At 33.5% G+C, this 24,865-nt stretch overlaps 2 protein-coding genes across 3 annotated transcripts; one reads left to right on the plus strand and one right to left on the minus strand.

Annotated features, from left to right (window-relative positions):
• The first annotated feature begins 14,282 nt into the window (after positions 1-14,282).
• LOC106707843 (proteasome subunit beta type-6) lies at positions 14,283-15,729 on the plus strand. Its single transcript, XM_014499286.2, has 4 exons — positions 14,283-14,376; positions 14,505-14,773; positions 14,880-15,014; positions 15,424-15,729. The coding sequence occupies exons 2-4, from the start codon at positions 14,509-14,511 to the stop codon at positions 15,699-15,701; spliced, it is 678 nt and encodes a 225-aa protein (XP_014354772.1). The 5' UTR covers positions 14,283-14,376; positions 14,505-14,508; the 3' UTR covers positions 15,702-15,729.
• Positions 15,730-16,129: 400 nt separating this feature from the next.
• Positions 16,130-24,652, minus strand: LOC106707868. Of its 2 annotated transcripts, XM_014499313.2 has the most exons (17): positions 24,447-24,652; positions 23,719-23,951; positions 23,159-23,554; positions 22,793-22,925; positions 22,346-22,578; positions 21,830-22,267; positions 21,480-21,688; positions 20,827-21,393; positions 20,660-20,754; positions 20,252-20,561; positions 20,021-20,126; positions 19,125-19,928; positions 18,519-18,670; positions 17,944-18,158; positions 17,281-17,609; positions 16,501-16,641; positions 16,130-16,417 (listed from the first exon to the last, which is right to left on the minus strand). In XM_014499313.2, exons 1-17 carry the CDS (start codon positions 24,548-24,550, stop codon positions 16,290-16,292), a joined length of 4,593 nt encoding a protein of 1,530 aa, XP_014354799.2. In that variant the 5' UTR covers positions 24,551-24,652; the 3' UTR covers positions 16,130-16,289. The 2 variants fall into 2 exon arrangements, with proteins under 2 accessions (XP_014354799.2, XP_014354800.2); XM_014499314.2 differs by lacking the exon at positions 23,719-23,951 and having other exon boundaries at positions 16,132-16,417; positions 24,447-24,521.
• Between the last annotated feature and the right edge of the window lie 213 nt (positions 24,653-24,865).

Here is a 24,865-nt window from a genome sequence, read left to right on the forward strand (position 1 = left end):
ATGTTTGTTTAAAGGTATCTCCATAACAGCTCAACGCAATCTCGCCGAAATTTGGCATAGATGTAGAACATTGTTGGAAGTACACATAGGTTAATTAAATTTTTTATTAATTCCACGCGATCGGGGTCGCGAGCGACAGCTGGTTAAAAATAAAAGCTCGATTTAATTATATGTTGTTAAATTGAACATTATTTTAATTTTAGAAAGGTCAATTTAACGATATTTAAAAAAGGATAGAAATAAAAGGAACAATGGCAGAATTAATCAAGTTAAAAATATATAGCTTAAAACTCATTACTTCTAATTCAATGTGTTATACATATGTACCTCGGCGGTTGTATTTTATTACATATATCTTATTTAAACGGGTTAATTGTTTAAGTAAGCTCAAGCAGTTATTATATAACTGGAATAGATATTAAAGGTTAAATCACAAAAAAATGTTTTATAATTTTTTATGTTTATAAAACTTATATGTTTCTACAACACCAATACTCACGCTATAACCCACAGGGGCGGGTAGAGTTAAAGAATTTTCGTTCGGTTGATAAATCTAAAGACTACTTGTACAAAATAACAAAAGATGTGCGTTATGACATCACAACGGTATGTCTATAGTATGTGAAATTTATCAGAAATTTAAGGAATGAATCTAAGGTAACTTTACACAGTTTCGCTCTGTGTAAAATTAATAAAATCCGAGTTCTGTCCCAGTATCTTTAGCTTAAATTGTCGATTTACTATGTGCCACTTTGATTTCATTAAAAAATTAAGAATTTCAATATTTGTCAATAAAATATTTTTTAACAATGTTAAAGTTATATAAGTTAGTTAAGATATTTGCATACCAAAACGTAGATAACAAAACCGAACGCGGTTAAAAATAAATTATTCTTTTGTCCGAAGACTTAATTGTTATAGAACGTCTATTTTTTTTTCAATAACAATACAAATTTTATGTCACCGTTACGGGTAAAAACTGCGTTTGAATATTCATGTGAGTCGCGGCGCACACTAGATATTTGAATAGCATTATGACGTTTAAGAAAACCAAAAAACACATACTCGAGAATTTTGCATGTGTTATTATAAAAGCAGACATACTTTTATAAAAATCCCTCAATGTTGTAATTTACTATAAAAAAAGACATTCGAATTCCACACTCTATATCTTACGAATATTATAAATGCGAATGTTTGGATGGATAGATTGATGGATGTTTGTTTGAAGGTATCTCCGGAACGGCTCAACGGATCTTGATGAAATTTAGCACAGATGTAGAACATAGTTAGTCTGGAAGAACACATGGGCTACTTAATACGTTTTTTTTTTAAATTTCGCGCGGACGGAGTCGCGGGCACCAGCTAGTAGGTTTTATCTATGGTTGAGCATAAAAATCAAAGTAAACATAAATATTTTACTAAATAATTTTTATGCTCGTGATTGTCTTTTTTTTTATTCACCCTCAATGAAGGTCTATTATATACTTTTAAAATAAAACCGTAACTATTTTTTTCTCTAAATTTGTTATTTTATTAAATAAATATGTATACGCATAATTTGGTTTGACTTTCAATCCCGACCTTTGAACTGTCTGAATTCATAAGCAGTTTTTTGCAAAATTTGTTCTCGATAAAAAATATACTTGCTATTTTTGTTTGAAATATTTCGACAGGAATTAATAAATAATATTCTAAAATAGGAATTTACTATACATAAAAGGTATCCGATATTTTTTGATTCAATTTGCTGTAATGTTAAATTTCTTTAAACATTTAAAATTTTGCTGTATCGTTTTTTTGCTGTATAATTAATTAAAAAATATTTAATTTTAAGGAAATGTAAAAGGTACATTATGGTAAGATTATGGATATAACGATATATTTTAAGAATTATCTATTCCATGTGAAATTGTTATTTTCCGTTGGCTTAACGATGTGGGTTTACGCAGTGGAAACGCACCGCGATAGATTTCAATACATTTACGAGTAGTTTACGATACCGAAGAACCATTTTAGCCGACTTCAAAAAGAAGGATTATCAATTCGACTGAATTTTTTTTTATAACAATGATAGTCAACTCCACATGTTTGACATACGACAATCGTACCTTATAAATTATAGACATAGACCGTTGTAAAATTGCCTTGTTGTTTTATCTGCGTCAATCCCTGTGTCAAATGTGTATGTAGTCAACTGTCCAGAACTGGGCAAGCGCTTTATTAAAGAAACTGAGGACTATTTGCCCCTAACTATGGGTAGGCTCGAGCCCCACAGGAAGACCTGTATGAGCTGATGACGACGATTTAAAAACTTAAGAAACTCAATAAATGTCTTCTGTTAGGATGTTCAAAGTTGGTAGGGACCGCTGACCTGCTATTAACTTTTCAATAAAATAAAAAAAATATTTTTTAGAACTAGTAACAAAAAAGTGATTAATGAAATTGGACCCAGGTTACGAATCTGCTAATTTGCGATTTTTCGCACACACCCAGCAATATTCTAAAATTCTAAAATATAAAAAGATCGAATGATAAATGGCACTTTTTAGAAGCCCTTTTTTAACCTCGAAGTAGATCCGATGCAGCTACGACACACCCAAAGCGTTGTTGTTTGGACTTTTTATATTATACTACTCAAAAGAAATTAAAGAGAAAACTGATCTTGATAACTATAACGGGACCCTCAGTTATATTTTTCGAGTAAAAGTAATTACGGTGTCATGATATTAAGGTCAAAAAAACAATTTATAATTTTGTTTTTTCGTAAACAACCGAACAATTCTTGTTGGTTCCACACACTTGCCGAAAAATCTTGATAACTTAGGTAGATTTACATTTAAAAAATAAACAATTACGTGTTACGCTTGATAGCTTGTTTTCAAAAATAGATATCCGAGTACTTTAATTTTTTAAGCCCGTCATTACAATTTTTTACATTCAAAAAAAAAATCCGTGTCATTTATTCCGCTTCTTAATTCGAATAAAAGCATATGGCCGCTGACCACGTATAAACGATCGCCGGTGATCCTTCTCGGTAAGAATAAGAAGTAAATTCCGTAAGTAAAAACGCAATAAGAGGCGGTACAGGGCGGCACGCTTCTAAACCACGATACATTTGCTTTTTTCGCTCTTATTTCCTTTTTTCTCGTCTCGAAGACAGCTGTTGTTTGACCACTCATACCGTTCCGTTTTTTTTATACGCCAAACGAACGTGATACTATGATTGAAGTGGTTATTTCATAAAAGTGTATGTTACAACAGATGTTCCTGGCGACGGTTTTCCTTCTAATATCTCCTTAAAATTTTAACCGTAAAAAACGTAGGTACATAAGACAATTCTATATTTTTTAATCTGTAATATCTCTGATTTTTACTATGGTTATCTGTAATAACCATAGTAAAAATCTTTATAATTTTTTTCATTTAAATATTCAAACCAATAAACATTAAAAAGATTAAAAAATATTTCAATAAAAACGTTACTGAAACAAACCGCATAAGCCTACAGCTCTCGCTAATCCCAAAAATGCGCGGAGGACGGGGATTTTATTGTGAATAAAAATCGATTCCGCCTTCCTAGAAACGCGCACAACTCGACACTTGCCTAATCTGGCACCGCGTCACATGCCAACCTTTTATTTAGCATCGACACGTGTTCAAAGCGCTACCAGGTTTTTTATTTTTCCTAAACAAAATCTATTATTTCAATACTCCGCATATCACAGATGCAAAAACCAAAAGTTAGACACGTTTTAAGAAAGAAAATCGTTAAGTTTGTCAACTACATATTTTATTATATTTAAGTAAATTTAAATATACACTGTGTTATTCCAAAAAAAAAAACAGTTAGACACTGTTTTGTTAAACACTTGTTTTAACCTTTTGGCCCTCGGATACTATGGACGTCAAAACGCTTATAAAACAGTATGTTTTTTAGTTTATACAGCAGTTTTAGCAGCTACCTCGGACAAAGAATTAGGCTAGCCATTCAAAGGGGGAACGCTGCTAGTATCTTCGGAACCTTGCCTAAAGGGACACCTTTTAATGACATATTTTAGTTTTTATGTATTATATTTAAATTAAACCCATGTTTATTCTAAGCTAGTTCGCTTTTAACTATAGTTGTGGATAAATTTCTGTGATAACATGTTATCGAGTAGTATAATTTTTAGTTTATCCTTAAATATGTATCACCAAAAAAGTTTGCGATAAAAATACTTTATTATTTATTTGTAAAGATCGCATTTGGAAACAGACGCATAACCATATAAATAATAATGATTTCTAATAATGTCTAATATCAAGCGATAACAGGGTTGTAATATGTTTAAGCTAAAATGTAATTGTAAAACCAAGTGTTTATGGTTAGAGTCAAATAATCTAAAACGGATTCAAATATTGTTAATATACCTGGTGATTTAACAAATGACTAGACTTACTTTTTTTACATGTTTATATCACAAAAGATAATCTTTTAATCCTCTATTGGTTAAGACATGGGACATTATCAGGACTGCAATCTACCCTTAACGCAATCATCAAACAGTGTCAGAATTTTTATTGATGACAGATTTCTTCGACAAGATTGACCACGAATTTTTTTTTACATTTTTTTTAGAATAATCGGATTTACACGTTCCATTTTTTGCTTTTGAATTTGCAGATGTTAAATAGCAAAAGTCAGAAGAAATTACTACATATAATGACAATGTTCTTTTCTTCGTTACATGTAGAGGACTCCGCAGTCTCTTTAACTTCCAGCGGCAGCGCCCTCTACTTTTCCACAGAGGAGTCATTGGCTGTTAAACATTATTACGTTGTTGTACTATGTACCACATTCCACGAAACAATATTTAACATACAAATACGTAATCAATACGTAACTATACATTTCTCTTACCAAAGTTGAACCTCACCCTCCGCAGTAATACATGCAGCGATTGGAAATTCAAATGAGGCCGTCCTTATTTATTACTACGCATCCCCTTTGCTTTCATTACACCCTCCTCTACTCCGTAAACATGTTTGTATACATTAATCTTACCTCAGTGTTTTATTTAGAAATAAATTAATTCAACTAATTCAGCTTACATAATGAGCAAGTAATAAGTATTTATATCAAAATTGTGGAATGGTGTTTGTGCACTTGTAAGAATATAAACATTGTTGAGGAAAAAATTTAACTACATTTTATTATTTTCATATATGTAAATAACAAGATTACAAGAAAATCTCCTTGGATCTTTATTCATATAAATATTAAATTAGAAAAAATCTTTATCCATTTTCTTTACAAGTAGTTGTTTGGACTAGAGTTTTTGCATATTCAGATACGTGTGAATAAACTTATTATTTATTTACAAAATTATTTAAATTATTTACATCATTAAATTTGAGGAAAATTTTTAAATTGTAGATAGGAGACGAATATATTTAAATAATTTCAGAAACTCGGACATCTTTACATGTTTACTTTAAAAAGATAGAAAAAAAATTGAAACGAATGCTGGCCGCTTAGAAATTATTTTGAGTCCTGTCAAGCAATGTCGGGATTATTTATTTAAAAGAAAGTTTTTATTGTAAAAAGTGTGGAGAGGAAATGCAAAAACTGCAGTAAGTATCTACCTGCTTGCTCTGTCCCTTACAGCCACAGGCACATTCTGCTTTCAAATGTTGTTCCAGTGATCGATTTAAAAAAAACACACATCTCTTATAGATTATTCAGTCCGTAAAGAAATAATAGTGTACCAAAAAACTTTTTTGTCATACTTTTGCAATTTCTTTGTTCGGTTATTATTGAATATAGCAAAATGTGTAGCAAATTTAATCCTTTTTCTACTTCGCATGACAATTTTGTCACAGAACATCGCCGTCATATAAAAAATATTTATCAATTAGCAAACATATTAGTTGCTATCCCGTATAGCCAGTGACAATGATTTAATTTATTTGGGCTACAAACATTAGCATTGTCAATATAGAATATGTGTTTACGAGTGACTACTTCTTTTCTGTCACGTATACCAAATAATCAGCTAGAAGTGTACTCTTGCGTAAATAAAGACTTCATTTAGATTCGAATATTATCTTAATTTTATCCAAGAAGCAAATTAAAACTGAAACTGCAGTAACTCCTGAATGTTTTTACACCAGTATCAAGTGCCAATCGCAAAAGATTCATACTTAAATGTTTCGATTAGTTCAAAATACTTTATAAGTCGGCAATGTTTACAATACGATGATTTTGTAGTTTTAATCTTGCTAATATTAATATTGAAAATAAGGTTTGTAGTCCTTAATTACTTTTAAAGTTAAAAACAAACTATTACCTACATGTTCAAAGAAAAAATTAAAGGAAATAGTACTAATAAAAATTGAATTTTTAATCACTCCGTTCGTCATAAAGTTTCACTACAAAATTAACATAAAATCTCCGAAACGAAAAATAAAACGTCATAAAATGTAAAATCAATAAAACAAGTAAGAATTTAAAGCTGATTTACATTTTATTGCTTAACTCTTTGTAAGTGACAAACGCGGTAGAATTAAAAAAAAAGTAAAGAGTCTATGGTGCGACCATTTAGAGAATGCAAATCTGCCGACCTGAATATGCAAATATATTGCTTTAAGAAGACGACAAAGGAAATGCCACCCGACGTTTTCGACTGTCGTAAAAAGCTTAGAAAATAGACAAAAGAATTGTTACAAATATAAACGAGCGAACGGTACATTCAATAAAAAAGGGTTAGTCAACGGGGACCGACGACAGTTTTTGCGAGAAAAATCCTTTTAACTTGATTAATGGACAATGGGTATTAATTTTAGGTGCCTTCAATAGTTTAGCTGTTTTCACGCGACTTCTAACGGTAACTATAACTGCGTCTTAAAGTTGTCGGTTATATAATAAAGCTTTTTTTAATTTCTAAAACCATTAGTGTTTTTGTCATAAAGATTAAATCAAGATAAGAGAAAAGCAACAGCTCAGTGGCTTTAAGCGCGGTCTTTTGATCTCAGAATCTAGAATTCATTTATTTGTCAGTATAAGTAAAAACTTTGCAATGTATTCTACAAAATTATAGTAAAGGCAAGGTTCCCCTATCATATCTAAGACATAGCAAGGTTGATGAGAACTCAATACTTAGTTACTAATTGCTTTTCGTGTTAAAATGTTTTATCGTACCAACAATAACATATTTCGAATTCTCTCGATTAACAAGCAAAAACAAGTTAACCGTCGTATTTAAATAGTGAATAATTCGTATTATTTAATACTAATTTGATTTTCATTTTTTTTGTAATCTTAAGGAGGGTAACAACACAATGCCGGAAGCTATTTGACATTTGCCCGCCCCGCGGTAAAAACCGACACGCGACTGCAGAAAAAAACAAATTATTTAGTTACACGTTTTAAAATCTCCCCTCTAATGCATTGGAGCTTGTAATTTTAACTTTTTTCAAGTTATGTGGTTTTTTGTAACAATAAAAAGCTGTAATAACATTTGTTGCGGTGTAAATATCAGGTGATGTTTTGTATTTCTTTGTGTCATTTGTGGTTTGTCATGTCTGGTGATCGACACATGTGTTAACAAGTACGATCTGATCATGATTGGTTTTAATTATAAAATTTTGTGATCAAATAGAATAAAAATCCCCGTGAAAAAGAACTACCAATCTGTTGTAACTTATAAAACTAGCATTTGACCTCAACTTCCTTTGTGCAGAATTAAATGTATCTCTGTGCCAAATTTCAACGTGTTGTGGAGTTATAGAGTAAATATGTGAATTAAACATATCACCTGGAACTGTACACATTTCCGGGATCATAGCCTATGTGTTCTTCCAGACTGTGTTCTACATCTACACCTAATTTCAACAAGATCCATGCAGCCCTTCTGGGGACACCTTCCAACAAACATCCATCCAAAACAATTCATAATATTAGAAAAATATTAACGCGACAAAATACATAAAATTATTTTATTCTAACAAATTTTATAAATGTGAAAGGTTGGATGGATGGATGGATGTTTATTTGAAGGTATCTCCGGAACGGCTCAACGGATCTCGATGAAATTTTGCGCAGATGTAGAACATAGTCTACAATAACATATAGGCTACTTTTTAAGTGTTTTTATGCCGCGCGGACAGAGTATAATACAGAGAGATAAATTACAAAATACCTACCTTAAAAGCTTTTGTTTTGTAAATCGGTAACTTTTGTATGTAAACCTAAAAAAACCGCTCACCCACGTCGTATTTATTACACCCTGTAATAATGTTAAAAAACCAACCTGTTCTAACACCTCCAGTTTCATATTTCCGTCAACAAACAGTCCTCATAAAAAGACCCCTCGTTTAAAAAAATGATGCTCAATTACCGCATCGTATAGTTTAAAAAGATGGGGGACTTTTTACAACTACTTTTTTAAAACATGATCATTACATAATTGCCTTAACAAAAGTCCGTCGTTATTACGCATTGAATTATTGATTTGTTTATTGGCGCCATCATTTGTTTGTGCATTAGAGATAGGCCAGTTTCAAATGTACATAATTCTTATCTGCGGTAGAGTGTGACTATTTTAAAGCTAAAGACATGTTTACTAACAAATTTCGTAGTAATAACCGTATCGCCGTTGTTGTGTAATTATTTACAAAGCCCAATTTATGTACAATCTAAAAACAGAAAACAAATATCCTACATTCGCGGGTAATCGACAGTTGTGTGGTATTGAAAGGCGTTCAAATATGTCATTCGGATTTGTTTCTTAGGAAAAGAGAGATCATTAAGAACTTTGATTTACATATATTTTTACTTAAAAAAAAAGCTTCTCCTCAGCAAACATCCATAGAAATAGTAAAAATAGAATGGATCTTTAAAATATCTAATACGATTGACTTATTACATTTAAAGAAAGTTATGAGCTGGTTTTTATTAACTGTATATGACGTGTTAAGATTTCTCCATTTTCTAAACACATTTTCATAAACACAGTTAAAAATGGGCAAGTATTTTTTTTGTTCAATAAAATTTACTCTAAACTTAGTCTGACATAATACAGCTGGAGAAAATCAAAATGGTATAAGGTAACAAAAAAGCAAGCGGCCACCGGAATTGACCAAAATAGCGAAGTGTCATTTGACCATAGACATCAACATTTGTAGATGCCTGTTACTAGTACGCTACACGAGCGAAGTTAGAACAAGTGCTGCTGGGAAAAGGTAAATCGTAAAACTTTATCTACTTAAATAAAAATGTCTAACGACCATGTAATAAAATAACAAAATAAGCTAACATTGATTTAAATCTACCAAGATCAAAATAATATATCTTATAACTTAATCATAAACAGCTGCTAGCCACGCGCCTGTAATGTTAAAATACAAAAGAATAAGCGAATTTCATGAGCCAACAAAGTCGATATCTTTATTTCTTTAGATCATTATCAGTCGGTAGCTGATTTTCCGGCCACTCAGCGCGAGCGAACATCAAGATGTGAAATCGATCCCCCGTATGTAGACCTTCAAAAAAACCATACGGTCAGTCAACAGGGCTTTAACGCTTTGTATTACTTTTTCGACTCCAGCTCCACAATATGAAATAATCCCCAAAAAGTGACCCCAAAAGAGTACTTGGAATTGTGTCAGTGAATGACGACCGACAACGTTCGAGCTTGTTGGAAAAAAAATTAAATCGCGCATTTATCGGGGATTTTATATTTCGGGTTGTACAGGATGGTTTAATTACGTATTCCTTGTATCAAAAAACGAAGCTCTGCATTCGTGAATGAAAAAAAAAATCTGGCGTTTTATTTTCAAACGTACAAAATTAATAATGTTAACACAATCTTTAAATTAATTTTAAAAAATAAATTTTGGTATACTTGTAAGTAAATGTTTACACTAACTTTTATGTAAAACAAGTGTTTACACAACTGTTATTTTGTAGTGAGTAGGCGTGGAAATTTCCACTCATTTCCTTACATAGAATATTAATTATCCGTATAAAACATATTTTATTTGAATTAACAAACAAAAAGAAGGCCACGCACAAGGCCTATACTTTTTAGTAGTATCTAAATCTAATTTCGTAGGCGTAATCCCTGTATCGTAAATCCTAAATCGTAATAAGAACTAACATTTGTACCACAAGGTTTATATTAATAATCAAGAACATCCTGTAGAGGGTACAATATGGTCGTTGGCCCACTCCACGGCAGCTTGTCCCGTCGACACGCAAAGGATGGACATGCGCCGGCCACTGTGTGACACACCTGCCCTACAAAAAAACACCCCCGCAAATATATTTGTTCCATCTTTTTATATAATACATAATAGATTTTAGTTAAAACTATCGGTCCGTAGTCAATATCTCTCAAGCGAATATGATAATTTCATTGGTTAAAATTTTCTATCTATTAATTATATATTTAACCTTTTTTATCTCTTTGTACTTTTAGTTTGGAAACTGTTTCTCCATTCGTCCTCTGTAATAAATAAAGCCATCGTTTACTTTATTCTGCTTATTTTTGAACACTTCGCCCATTAAAAATATTTGACAAAATATCATTTTTTAACGAGAGATGTCTTTAATATATTAATAGTTGGGACTTTTTTAAGGAAGCGAAAGTAACGAATATTGCAAAAATGGCGTCCGAACAAGAGATATAACGTTAGAGTACTGCCAACGCAAGCTGGATCAATATCGCTCGCCGTTTCATCAAGTCGATGGGAAAAAAGAGGAGAAAAAATACATAACTTTTTAGGGTCCGCCTCCCCTGCGATCCCCCGTCGCCGCTGCCGGCCCCTACCGTCCCCTACGCTCGGCGTAGCTCGCGCCAGCGACATAAAAAAATAATACAAAAATCCAAACGAGGCGCTTCGGCGCGTGGCTACAATACAATGCTCCTCTATAAAATATCGTATCAAATTTATATAATGGGAAGTACCTTTGTTGGCACGGGGAAGATGAGAAAAAAACGCCTTTGATTCAAACTGTGAATGAATACCGATATAAGGGTCTCTACAGACAAAGATAAAATAAATTAAGTAAATATAGTATGTGTTTATAATATATTAGTATTTATGGTTTCCTAGAGGCTAAATAACTTGATTTGTGCGTTACTTTTCACAATTTAGTATAGTGGTTATGTGAACTTCTAGTGTTGCATATAAAAATTAACTATTTATAATCGATACTTTAAAACGTTTAAAGAAAAATATTATCGAAATCAAAAAGGTTTTATTAACTTTATGAACATTTCATAACTTTGCAGCCTTGAAAGTGTGTTGAACACTTGAAAAGTTAGATTAAAACCCGCACTGCCAGGACTTGTTTGTATGAACTAGAAAGATTTTCTTAAGAGTGTTTATTGGACTTGAATTTGTTTTTCATAGTAACATGCTTACACATAACCTATTTCGCCGGCGAGCACGATTTAAGTTATAAAATGTAACTACATCATAGTAGCCTTGTAATGGCGGGTAAGAAACATTTTGAAATTTGAAATGTACAACTGCTTAACTTTTTATTTATTTATTATACTAGCTCTCATCCACAAATCTGTCCGCGCGTAATTAAAAAAAACTTAATAAGTAGCCTATGTGTTCTTTCAGACTATGTTCTACATCTGTGCCAAATTCCATCAAAATCCGTTGCGCCGTACCGGAGATACCTTCAAACAAACATCCTTTCATTCATCTATCCATCTAAACTTTCTCATTTATAATACTAAGATTATATTTAAACAACAATTTTCATAACAAATGAATTTAATTCAGAAATGAAGTCCGTATAGATTCATTCACTCGTATCGATGATTTTAAGCAGATCCCCTCACAATGAAGCTAATACTGATAGATGTCAAATGTGCTCCATAAATTGGCCTTACTGTACATATGTACATATGTAGCCAGCAACTCTATATGTCTGTACATTTGTTGGCTTGATCTACATTTATAATAATATTTCAAAGAGATAAGATTTGTATTTTTGTATGTAACGAATAAACTCCAAAAATATGGCACCGATTTCAAAAACTCTTTTTCCATTACAACGCTACATTATCACTAAGTAAGTTTTGTTTATAACATACTAGATTTTTAATTCCGCGCGGACGAATTCGCAGGCAAAAGCTAGTAGTAGGTAATAAATAAGTAGACGTGGAAAAAAAACAAATACTTTCTTATTCCTCACTGCATCGGAATGACAACTGTCATAACGCGGTGTCTATGGCGTTGAAACAAGCTATGTGAGTGCAATTCAGACAAAAAAATTTATGAACGGCAAGTCGCTCGTAAAACACTGCTGAGTATATTAAAGACGATAATTTGAATTAATTTCCACTAGCCTATGCATTCGCATTGCGGGATTCGCATTGCGGAGCCGCAAGATCCCGTAGAACCTAAAATTAGGCCGGTGTGTGCGGAGTAATTGCAGGATCACACTCTCCAATACCTAATCCTATCCTAGTATGCAAATAGTGGATGCAGATATAACTTGGTTAACAAAAACTTCTGGGATGTGATTTCAAAAATATTGCAAAGTTAACGTCGAAGATCCGTCTAACGAGCATTGCGGGTCACTTAGGGTGAACTGAACATCCAACGGAAGCATGGAGCGGTGACAAAGACTCTAGTCGAATGGCGACTTAAAATACTTTGTAATATCGAAAAAAATCAACATCTGGCCATTGTCTAGGTCCGCGGGGGAGTCTACAGAATAAAATAAATAGACGACAATGCGCTGCCACCGCACGCGTCATTATTCAAGTGCGATTGACAGCCACTTCCATAGCCCGGGTCGCGCTCAATAATACGCCTACTTACAGCAGAGGTGCAACGCGCACGGAAACAATTCATTTTGATACTTGAGGTCACAACCAATCTAGTATCAACAATCCTTAAAATTAGTAAAACTTGTCATCATGTAATAAGAAAATTCAGACTCAAAGTCTAATCCACATCATTGAATAATCGTTCATCATTAATCATCACGACAAAAATAAAATCCATATTCTGTTGAGTTTCGGCTTTTAAGTAAAAAGCTAGCTTCAGTTATTAAATACATTGGTTAATTCGTGACTTAAAGAATTCGGTAAAGGTCGAAGAATTTATATTTAGTAAATATTACCAAGTACCAAGATGTAGAAAGAATCTGCTTAAAAATTTAAAGATTTTTTAAGAAGCGTATGCGTGTGTCCTGTCATCCCTTCTCTCATTGAAAAGCGGTGGCGAATCGCAAAGTTCATGAATAAATATAAATTCGATATTCCTTTTGAATATAAATGTCGAATAAAAAGGTGATTTATCAAAAACTGCTGCCCATTCATACGGAATGTTCTTTTATAACGTTTAAATAAACATCGTTTTTGGGATGACGTACAAAATGGCGCGTAACAAATTGCAAGTTTTTTTTTTGTTAACTGGCGTAGTTGGTGGGACAAGAGGTTCTAATGAGTGGCGAACACCCACGCTATAATGATGCAGCATTTTCTTTCAGGTTTCAACTACGTTTGCCAAAATCATTTGGCAATGACGATTATAAATATTAACAAAAAGCAAATGCCCAAAACGAAGTTCTCTACGCTTTTTAAAACCTAATAGTAATCGTATTAGGTAGAAGCTTGGTAATACGTAATGAATGTTAAAATAAAAAGCTTTTAACAACTTTGTAATAAGAAATAGTAACGATGTGTGATAACCCATATTACGGACTTTAATAATTCACTGAAAATGTAACAAAGCAACCTAACAGATCAGTTTAAATTGAATAATTTAACCACCTTTATTAAGCAATGAAGTACTAGAAATAAAAGGGGGCAAAAATATATAGAGGAGTGTAATGAGCCTAATGCACCTTCTTAAAATAAATAGCAACGATTGCGTATGACTCAAAAGGCTTCAAGTTTAAAATTAACAACAGGCACATTTTAAGCGAAGTCAGTATTCATAAAGTAGCTTTATTTCATTCCAAAACAAGCTTTAATATGAAAAATTAATAACAAAATTACACTCGTGAACTGTTGCCATTTTAAATTATTATTTTTAGAATTAACGCTACATGTTTGTGTATTACATATATGAAACGAAAAGAACCTATTATCATATTTCATATGTTCACATGTGCACATAAAGTTCAAGGGATTTTAAAAAATAGAAAGTACCTTTTCTATTGTAAGATTAAAACCAAAAAAAATAGAATGTTTGAATGAATTTTATTCTTTTCTTATAAAAATTAAAAAATCAAATCTGGTAACACCAAAACTTATGTCGTTGACATTGACAGCATGATAGCATTTTACCGCAACTAAAAAACCAAATCGTGACTTTCAAGTTTTAATTTACAAAACATTCAATTTAAACTCATCTAATGTAAGTAAATATTTAATAAGTTTTATATTCCAGTTAACGGACAAAATATTTATTGTGACAAATATCACTTTGGTTGTCTTCTAAGATAACGAATCAATTGTTAAAGTTAACAAAACATTAAATTCCAGTGAAATGGCGGCTTCAGTGATCAACACTTACGCGGATCCTTGCATACCAGAATGGATGAACGCGCCCCACAGCACGGGCACCTCCATCATGGCTTGCGAGTTCGACGGTGGTGTTGTCATCGGTGCCGACTCTCGAACGACCACGGGCGCCTACATAGCAAACAGAGTAACCGACAAACTAACAAAAATCACTGATCACATATATTGCTGTCGCTCTGGCTCCGCTGCTGATACTCAAGCCATCGCCGACATTGTTACATACCATCTTAGTAAGTTGAACATAATGATTCCCCTAAATCAGGGATCCTCAAACTATTTTGGACAAGTGACCCCTTTTCCAAAATGAACTAACTCAAATGTTCTCATTTTTTGTAGACTTCCATAAAATGGAGCTGGGTGAGCCTCCATTAGTGCAGACAGCTGCTGCAATCTTTCGTGAGCTCTGCTACAACTACCGGGACTCCTTAGTGGCTGGTATCTTAGTTGCCGGTTGGGACAAGAAGGAAGGAGGTATTTTATCTTGCTTATTGCATTTTTTAAGCCCAGGTGAACAAAAACTTTCGGCTCAAGTCAATGCATTTTACAATTGTACTATGTTATCATAACTACGCTTTTTACAAATATTTGTGCACAGAAATAGATAATCCTAAAGTGATTTAAGTACCAATTGTCCCACAAAAGTTATATTTTGAAATTAATATTGAATTTGTGGAGATAAAATACAAAAAACACTATTTTTTGAATATAAAAGTTTTCCTTTATTATTATTTTTTTTCTTTTACTTTTTTGCTTTTCTTTTGATTGGGAAGGTGGTAGGCATTGGGAAAGTTCTATGTCGAAATGACCGACAAAAGCTTTTAATGAAATTGTAAGCATTTAGAAAAGGTATTTTTCATATTATTCTTAACATTTATTTCAGGTCAAATCTACTGTGTCCCAATTGGAGGCATGGTTCAACGGCAGGCAGTGTCTATTGGTGGGTCTGGTTCTTCATATGTGTACGGCTACGTTGATGCCAACTTTAAGCCCAAAATGAGCAAGGATGAAGCTGTTAAGTTTGTAACAAACACTCTCACACTGGCCATGTTACGTGATGGCTCGTCCGGAGGAGTGGTCCGCTTGGGCGTGATAACAGAAGCAGGTGTAGAACGTAGTGTGATCTTAGGAGATCAGTTGCCCAAATTCTATGAAGGTTAATGTGCTCTTTGGATACAAATAATATAAGTAATTAAATTTTTTTGTAAACTGTCTTATTCTTTTATTCCATTGAGGGCGTCTCCTCACAGTTAAATAAAATAAAACAATTATTAAGCATATTTATATCATTATCTTTATTTGAACACTTTACGCCTATTTACATTTTATAAGCTTCAGTTATAAATGAAGATACAGAAATTCTGCAATACCAAAACAATCACAAATTCAAATGAAATTTCAAAAAACTAAAATGTGATGATACAAATTCATACAGGTTTAAAAAATCTTCATCTTTGGTGTATTGAAATGAAATACGACATTTTGTACAGAATCTTCACACTTTCCATCTCAATAATTAAAAAAATTGTTCAATCAAACTTCCTATGAGCAAAACCTAACTTCAACATAATATGCCAGTTTAAAAAGATGTTTTATTATTTCGAGGGAATTCCTCACTACAATGTGCACTTATAAAAGAATCAATATGCAAATATTTACTGCTGGTTAAGATTTTTATGATTTCTCTTCTGCCGATACATTTCAGCCAGTCGCCAGTACTGAATGTATTAATAACGAAATCTGATGCGTTTAAGTGATGACACCCAGTTCCTCCATAGTGTCAAGGTCGCGCAGCAGCATCTGTATCGTCTGCTTGGTGCGTGGGAAGAACTCCGCCGTTTCATCATCCTCGAATAATGGGTCTTGGGATTCCAATTCTGTATAAATAAAAAAAAAACAAGCTTATCAGAAACCAGGCACAGCGGTATCCCCCCCAGATCCAGATGCTGCCGATACTTACCCGCGACCTGCGCCTCAATTGAATCCAGCCGTGAGTCTAGGAGTGCCTGACAGCGCTGGATGTGACGCAGCAGGCGCTCGCGACACGCGCTGTTCTCTATCGCAGCCTCGGGCTGTGGCACGCGGACTGCTGGCCCTTGTTCTACAGCGAACAAATGTTTCACAAAATAAGTTAGAAATAATAATTACTAGCTTTTACCTGCGACTCCGTCCGCGTGGAAAAAAAATAGAAAACGGGGTAAAAATTATCCTATGTCCATTTCCTGGTTCTAAGCTACCTGCCCATAAATTTTCAGTCAAATCGATTCTGCCGTTCTTGAGTTATATAGGTAAATAGTGTAACTAACACGACTTCCTTTTATATATGTAGATATAGAATTTATAATATAGAAGAAAATAGGGTATATTCTGTAATTATAAAATGTTTTAAACATCCTTATAGTTTTCAAATTTATACATTACAAAAGAACTTATCGTAGAGTCCGTCTGTTGAAATCTGTAGCAAATATTTAAATGGCATTTTTTGTTTAATATTTTCAATAATTTTTAAATTAATATTTTTGATGTCAGGTATTATATTTTCAACCAAGAAACTTATTGGTATTACACTAAATATGGTATTCAACACCAGTGGGCCTAGCACGAAAATTTGTGAGTATCGCTTTCGTATCATCGTCACTTTTATCACAAATATTCATACTACACCCCACAGTATATTAAAATTACAATCATAAGAAGTAAAATTTTCTAATCACAATAATTTAAAATGATTCACATTTACCTTGAACACATTTAGCCAATCTCTCCAACTCTGAAGTACTAATAGGCAGTTCCAAGGAAGTGCCGCCAGGACTGGAGAGTAACCCGCTAAGTAGTGTCTGAGGGCCGAGAGGTATATCTCTCTGAGTGAACCTCTCGCCCTCCTCTGACGTCACGTCCATTGCTATATCTCTGACGTCATCCGTCTTTAAGGGCAAGTTCTCTTTCCCAATATTATGTATCATTATATTAAGATCCGAATAGTCCGAGTTCAATTTCTCCTGTGTCATAGTCAATTCCGTGTTCTCCCAGTCTTTCGCCCATAAATACAACTTGGGATGATCTTTCTTCCTAAAACATATTATAAAATATTAAGTATGTGTTTTAATAATTCATGTTATGATAAATATTATGCGATTAAAAAATTAAAATTAATTTACTACTGTTGTAAATTACACGGGAATAACTTAATATTAAATAGAATTGCCTAACTTTAAGCCACGAATTGAAATATATATATACATATATACATCCGCCTCGCTATTTAAACACGGAGCAGTACAGTAAAGCAAAATAATCCATTGTCCTACTGCTTCACTGTTCTGTCAGCCCTCGTGTAAACTAGCTTTATCCCTCCAAGTATTCGCTCTTGGAATATAGGTATGTCCAGGTGTTGTATACTAACGTGGCGACGTAGTATTTAACCCTGAGCGCGTGCAGCGCGTCCTGCACGCGCAGCAGGTTGCCGGCGAGCTCGTGCGCGCGCCGCAGCGGCTCCGCAGGTTTAGCCCCACCAGCCAGCACGCCCTCGTACATCCGGTCCTGGTCGTGCACGAAGCGCTTCGACCGTCGTCCGCGCTTCGGGTTCAGGCAGATGCTGCACGTGTACTTCTCTGGAACCTGATACAACGTACGGTTTATTACAAATAGGTCGTAACACCGGTAAAATACTTGTTATAGCTAAATGTAGCAAGCAACCACTTGAATTCGCCAAAATAGCGAACTGACTGTTGCTCATCGATTTGGAAGGTTATGCACAGAGAGATCTTTCCCCCTTCCTTCCCATTCCTTCCTTATAAGAAAACGGTGAGAAGGGAAAGAGGACTATATTTAGGCCTCCGGCACGCTTACCGGATACTTAGAGAAGAAAGACATGAAATGTATTATTTTTCTGATGCATACCAAGTTACTTTTAGTCTTCTAGAATAAAAAGATTGAAAAGAAATTGGTGATTTCCTAATAGCATAAAGGTGGGAGTACCTCTGACTCTCTCTGTATGTTGTGGCAGAGCGCGTGCTGCCAGCACAGGCACAGCTCGCACTGCACCATCAGCCCGTCCTCCTCGCGGTACCCACAGTGGCAATTTATAATCTCCTCGCGCTTCATCTGAACTATCTTAACGCGCTCGCCCGCTAAAAAAACACATGTTACACAAAACTCATAGCTCTATAACTAAAACATAAAAAAGTTATATAAAAAATTATGCTTCGTCCAATGAAACAGGTCTTGGGATTCCAAACTGTTACACACTATTTGATGGCACAATAGAACCAGAAACTAAAAAAATGCTTCTATGTCCATTCGAGTATGTTGATATCTTCCAAATTTCTAGATCATTTCATTCATATAAAAGCAAAGTCTAATTTTATTCAAACGACTAGCTGTCGCCCGCGGCTCCGTCCGCGCGGATTAAAAAACCATAAGTAGCTGTTCTTCCGGACTGTTCTACATGTGTGCCAAATATCATCAAGATTCGTTAAACCGTTTTGGAGATACTTTCTAACAAACACCCATTCATCCAACCATCCATCCATACTTTCGCATTTAAATGATTAGTAAGATTTAAACACTGGTAATTAAACTTACTCTCCGTGTACGTGTACATCGTTTCCTTCTGATCTTCATTAGACTCCGAAGACGGCGCAGCATTGACTGAAGTTTTATTTTCCATCGTCTTCGAATCCGGAGTACCGGAGCCTGGGAAACTGGACCTCGTTTCTATATCAGAATTCATTGAAAACCAATCATCATCCTCGCTTTGATTATTAGGGAAAGAAGCGAATTCTCTTCGCTTCTTATCTTTCTTCTTTAAATCTGGTATCGGTTTTGTGACTGTATGAGTCGATATACCCCTTTCAAAATCGAATACCTCGGGTATACTAACTGGCGTACTACCTCTCGCTTCTAATCCTAGTTCCCCAAAGTTTTCATTCGTATCTGAATCTAGTCTTTTAACTGGAAGTAAGACTTTGGGTCTTTTAACTGGTTTATTAACTAGTGCGTTACGCAGTTTGGGTGAATCTTGTTCCTTTGGTAGACTTCCTAAATCTGGTGGTGAAGATATCGGTATATCCACTTGTAGTTCAGCGTTCAGTTCATTTATATCTATTTTGTCTTCGGTACGCTTCATAGGTTTAGGTATTTTTACTTTAATCACTTTGTTTTCTCTTTTCTTTTTCAATTTAGTCATTTGTAATTTAGTTGGTCTAGTTCTAGCGTAAGCTAAGTCTAGAACTTTAGGCGTAGAGCCGAGCAGTTTCCTTAGTTCTCGGTGGTAATGTTTGATGTGCATTTTCAATAGTGTATTATTTCTAAAGTTCTTAAAACAACCATCAGCTGGACACCGTAATAAGTTTTCGATGACTTGTACTTTTAAAGATCCAACAAAAACTGGAAATATCATTTTTTAAGTTAATCAAACTTTTACTAACACAACAACTTGCTAGCGAAAATCATGGAATATATAAATATAATATAATTACCGTATCCATCTTCTAAAGTGGCATTTTCATTAGGTGTTTCAACATTACTAGTAGAATCAAAAATATCATTGCTTGTTTCAGGTAAACCAGCATTTGCATGTTTATGCTAAAAGGACAATAAAATAAACGTGATTCATATCATTTTTAAGACAGCACTTCTAACATATTTTATACAATATCAAAAATAAAACAGAAAATTTAGTAAGAGAAAAAAGGAGAAATTTTGCTCACCATACGACGTATCTTAGCGTCTCCACTCCACTTCCTTTTCTTTTCCTTTGATTTAACTATACCCTTAACTCTGTTGAGACTAAGCTTTTTCCTCTTGACAAGTGGGGATGTGCTGCTTATCATACCGGCTGGTAAGGGTGTAACCGGCTCTTCGGTACCTGTGTGGGTGACCCAACCCATACGCCTCGCTAGCTTCAAATGGATACCGAAATCCAGTAAAGCATGTTCGTAAGGTCTGAGATCTACGGTAGCTTCTTTCTCGATGTACATTCGCATATCAGTTTTAGTATGAAAGCGACGGTTTTCAGGGCTATAATACAAAGTTACAGGATTCAAATTAAAGAGTTCAAAAGTTAGTATCGAAATCAGATCTTTTGAATAAATGTTTTTGAGGCGTGAGGCACTCACCTAACCAGAACAACATCCCACTTCCCAGCTGAATTGCCGAAACTTCGTCGTACCATATGCTTCGTCCATCCCGCAGGCAAACGTTTATCTTCCACCTACAGAATAATTAGCAAATATTATGAAAAACAAACATTAAAATAATAAAACAGATGAGTTAGTACACAAACCTGAACACTTCGTCTTGGTAAAGGTGGTTTACTGTTTGGATCTACTTTTATTTCACTTTCTATTTCACTGACGGAGCCCACTGGCTGTCCATTGACCCATCTGCAACACCATTCGCCAGGCAACAGGAAACTCTCTGGCATCTCTTGCTTTCTCACAATCTGTTTCCTCATCTCTTCCACCTGCCGCTTCATCTCTGCTAATTCACATTCTACTTTTTCCATTTTCTTTTTTGCTTTCGCCTGTAACAACCTTAATTTCTTATTCCTTTTTAAATGTGACACAGTTTTCTTAGTCTGACCTTTACTTTCATTATCAGTCATTGCTGATTGTTCAGGTAATGGTAGTTTTTCTTCTGTCAATTCAACTGGAATGGCTTCAATTTCATCTTTAATTTCATCTTCGTCTTCTTCTTCTGGTATTTCCTCTTTAGGTGAATCTACCTTTTCTGTTTTGTTCATACCATCCTCCAATTTAATAATGGCTTCTTTAATCCTATCAATTACTTCTTCATGTGTCTTGTCATCCCCTACTTCAAAATTTTCAAGTTTTGTTTCCTCTTCTAATACCTATATTTGTAAATAATTTTTTACTTAAGTCTTGAAACCTATAAGTAAGTATAAGAAACTATAAACTGTAGTATAAATTAACTTACTGGATCAAGACTGTTCCTAGTTTCAGCCACCTCTATTCCTTCCTTAACATCTGAAATATTTGTATGTTGAACATTTTCTACATTTTGTGGAATATTTATAGAATCATCTTCTTTATTGTCCAACTCAACTTTTGGAGATTCAACTTCTGTTTTATGTTTAATATCAACCTCTGGTTTGGCGACTGTACCTATTATAGATGCCAGAGCATCTAAAATATTTATATACAGATTAGGTTACATTATAAAGATCAAACATAATAATAACATATATACTACTCTGGGATTTATGTTTTAAGGCTTAAGCTTAACAAAAGGGTTAAGTTTTTTCTATATATTTAAATGATAAATACCTGGTATGTCATTTTTCATGCCAACATCATTTTCTAGTTTAATTTTTTTTTGTACAGGCTTAGGTTTTTCCTGTTTAATAACTCTCGGTGCTTTCGAATTCGGTTCCTTTGGTGATTTTTGCTTCTTCCTCTTCTTTTGGCCGATATTGAATATTTCTTTTATGTTTAACTTTCGTTTCTTTTCACGGCGTTCACTTTTTGAACCTAAATAATCACGGGTCGGATCAAAGAGATGGGTATGGAAAACTGGTGTTTGTAGAGATCCTGTATTTGCAGTACTAGGACCGGGACCAAAGGAAATGGGAGATGGGGAAGTTGATGAGGATGATGATGTATCAATATTTAAAGGATCAATTCTATCTGTGTCTTTCAATTTAAACATCCTGCTTGTTGTACACTTCCAGTGGAATCCATCATCAAAGACAATTTCATAAGAGCCTGCAAAAAAAAAAGAAAAAATTACCCCTCTATATTCAATTTATTACAGATTTTCGATTATCATGGGATATAACTCACCATTGCCCAAATCTTTATTAACTGTAGCAATAAATCTTCGATTATCCCTCCATCGTGCTAAACATCTTTCACCAACAACATATTTTAATTTTGTTTTTTCTTCTTTGACTTCTTCTTTTATTATAGGAGCTTCCACATTTGTAGTCTCAGAATTAGATATGGTAGGGGTAGCGGTAGGGGTGTTGTTTACAGGTCTCAGTCTAGGACTGCTAACACTTATCCATTCATCATGCCTAAAAGTGTACAAGAAAATTATTCAAACGTAATTTTAATCCTTCTATCAATTTTCTTAGTTTGATGATACAATATACAACTCAATTCTCATTAAAATTTTGACCAATGTCATATAAAATCTTGAAAAATCATCAAAATATTGACCAGTACTTGACTGTTAAATTGCTAAAACTAGTATTTCTTGTTTACTAAGTATCTAAAAAAATCACAAACTTTTTAGAATCATTTTCATAATGCACCAACACTTCCATTTCATCATAATCAACTTCAATAATTTCTGCTTGATGCCAAAATTCTTCAAAATCTTTTGCTTCAACTTTAGAACCAACTGACAAAGTAACATTACCTGAAAGAGGTAAAAAAATAAATATAATAATAACAAACAAAACAGATAATTTTTTATTTTTGGAGCAGAAAGACTTCATGAGATTAAAAAAATTAAAACAGTCCTACAAAGTTAATAAATTTTCCGCATAACTAACATGCATTACAACTAACTATATGAATATAAAAAGGCATGCAACAATAAAGATATTTATAAAAAAAATAAAAAACAGACTTATCTGTTTTACATCATACCCTTGTCTTCTGGACCGACGCATTGTTTATCAAAACCTTTGTCTTCTTTTTTAATTAACATCCTAGCCTCTGATTGGCTCAGTATGAGATCCATTACACTTGTGGCCACTGTTAATGGTTCCTCTTGCATTTCACTTTCAGTTAATTCATCTTTTAATCTCTCTCTATCCTCTATATCTTTCTTTTTATCTGTTGCTGCAGCAATTTCATCACATTTTTGGACCTCAATCTCTTTAGCTTGGTCTTCTATAAATTTCTTAATAGCATCCAGATTTTCCATTTCAAAATCATTTTGTCTTGATGTTGCACTTTCTGCATTATCAGCTTCTGAAGTCGTTTCATTTGAATTCATGTTTGATGTAGTTTTGTCCCATGGAAATATGGATGGTATTGCATCTGTAACATCAACATATTTATGTAGAATTATACTTTATAAATAAATGAAGTACCATGCATTAACTACGAAACCCAAAAAAATGTTGTGTAGTCAAGTTCTTACATAACTAGAGTAAAATTTTGTCTGTGTATTGTGCAACGAACTACTGACAAATTAAATGTACCTGACTTTAAAACATATTTACAGTCCTTGTAAATTTGAAAATCTCTTTTACGAAAGTGTCGTGAACATACATATGATGTTGTTGCTATATCAAATTGTTTGTTTCGTGTAATTGTTATCCATGTGTCACATAATCTTTCATCTTTGGGGTATTTGTGATATGTTACCCCGATATCTTCCTTTCTTGTGGAGCATGACGGACAGTTCTCAATACAACATTTTTTAACTGCCATCCTATGTTTGAATAAATTATTTAATTATACTTTACACATACGGTTTCAAATTTACTGTCCCAAAATAAATTTAACCGACTCACTTAGAGTTTTTATAGGGTACCTACGTAACCCAATTTCATAAATTCATATTTAAATATGTGGAACATATTGTATTTATTAACTAGTTTTTCGACGTTTTTACTATTGTTTCACCCTTAACAAATATTCTCACCAGAATACATTCATTCTAATATAATTTATCTAGAATGTAAAATATTTAGTGTTTTTCATTATTTTTACGTAATTATTACATATTTTGCTGTATTGTACCATTCCTTGCTAAGGGAATGTCAATAGACTGTTATTTCATAACTTTTACACTAATACTTTCCTAATAATTTGTCAGAAAACTTTACGTTTTTATAGTATATGCCAACTACTCTCAAGTTCTTAAGTAAATATGTGTGATAAATATCATATGTAAAGATATGTAAAAGAAAGAAATTTTACATACCTACAATAAAGTAGCCCAAGTTTTAACACACCGAAGGTCGACAACAACAGTAGCCTTTTCAATATTCTCTGCAGTCTTTGGTTATAAAATCCAAACCAAAACATTCCACATTTTAGCGTAGAATTAAATCAATACACAATAATTACAATCGTAATCACAATAACAACAAAACTATTGGAATTGTATATTTTTCTTTCACAATTTTGACAATTCTGTATTTTTCGTATTTTTAGGTTGCGATCATTGGAAAACAGATTGAAAACATTTTCAAAGATAATTCAGAACACAGATGCGATGCGACTGAAATAAGTCCAGAAGATACGTAATACATTGCTGATAAAAGAAAAGATAGAAAGTAGGGTAATCACTCCTATTAAATCTTAAATTAAAACATGTAACAAAAACAACAACTCGACAAC

Source organism: Papilio machaon, chromosome 3, assembly GCF_912999745.1.
Source record: "Papilio machaon chromosome 3, ilPapMach1.1, whole genome shotgun sequence".
NCBI lineage: Eukaryota > Metazoa > Arthropoda > Insecta > Lepidoptera > Papilionidae > Papilio > Papilio machaon.

Coding starts and splice junctions, on each gene's coding strand:
- LOC106707843 (XM_014499286.2), top strand. CDS start 14,509: ATGGCGGCTTCAGTGATCAACACTTACGCGGATCCTTGCATACCAGAA. Junction 14,774..14,879: donor CATTGTTACATACCATCTTA/GTAAGTTGAACA, acceptor CATTTTTTGTAG/ACTTCCATAAAATGGAGCTG. Junction 15,015..15,423: donor TTGGGACAAGAAGGAAGGAG/GTATTTTATCTT, acceptor CATTTATTTCAG/GTCAAATCTACTGTGTCCCA.
- LOC106707868 (XM_014499313.2), bottom strand. CDS start 24,550: ATGTTTTGGTTTGGATTTTATAACCAAAGACTGCAGAGAATATTGAAA. Junction 21,394..21,479: donor CTAGGAACAGTCTTGATCCA/GTAAGTTAATTT, acceptor TTACAAATATAG/GTATTAGAAGAGGAAACAAA. Junction 16,418..16,500: donor AATTGAGGCGCAGGTCGCGG/GTAAGTATCGGC, acceptor TTATTTATACAG/AATTGGAATCCCAAGACCCA.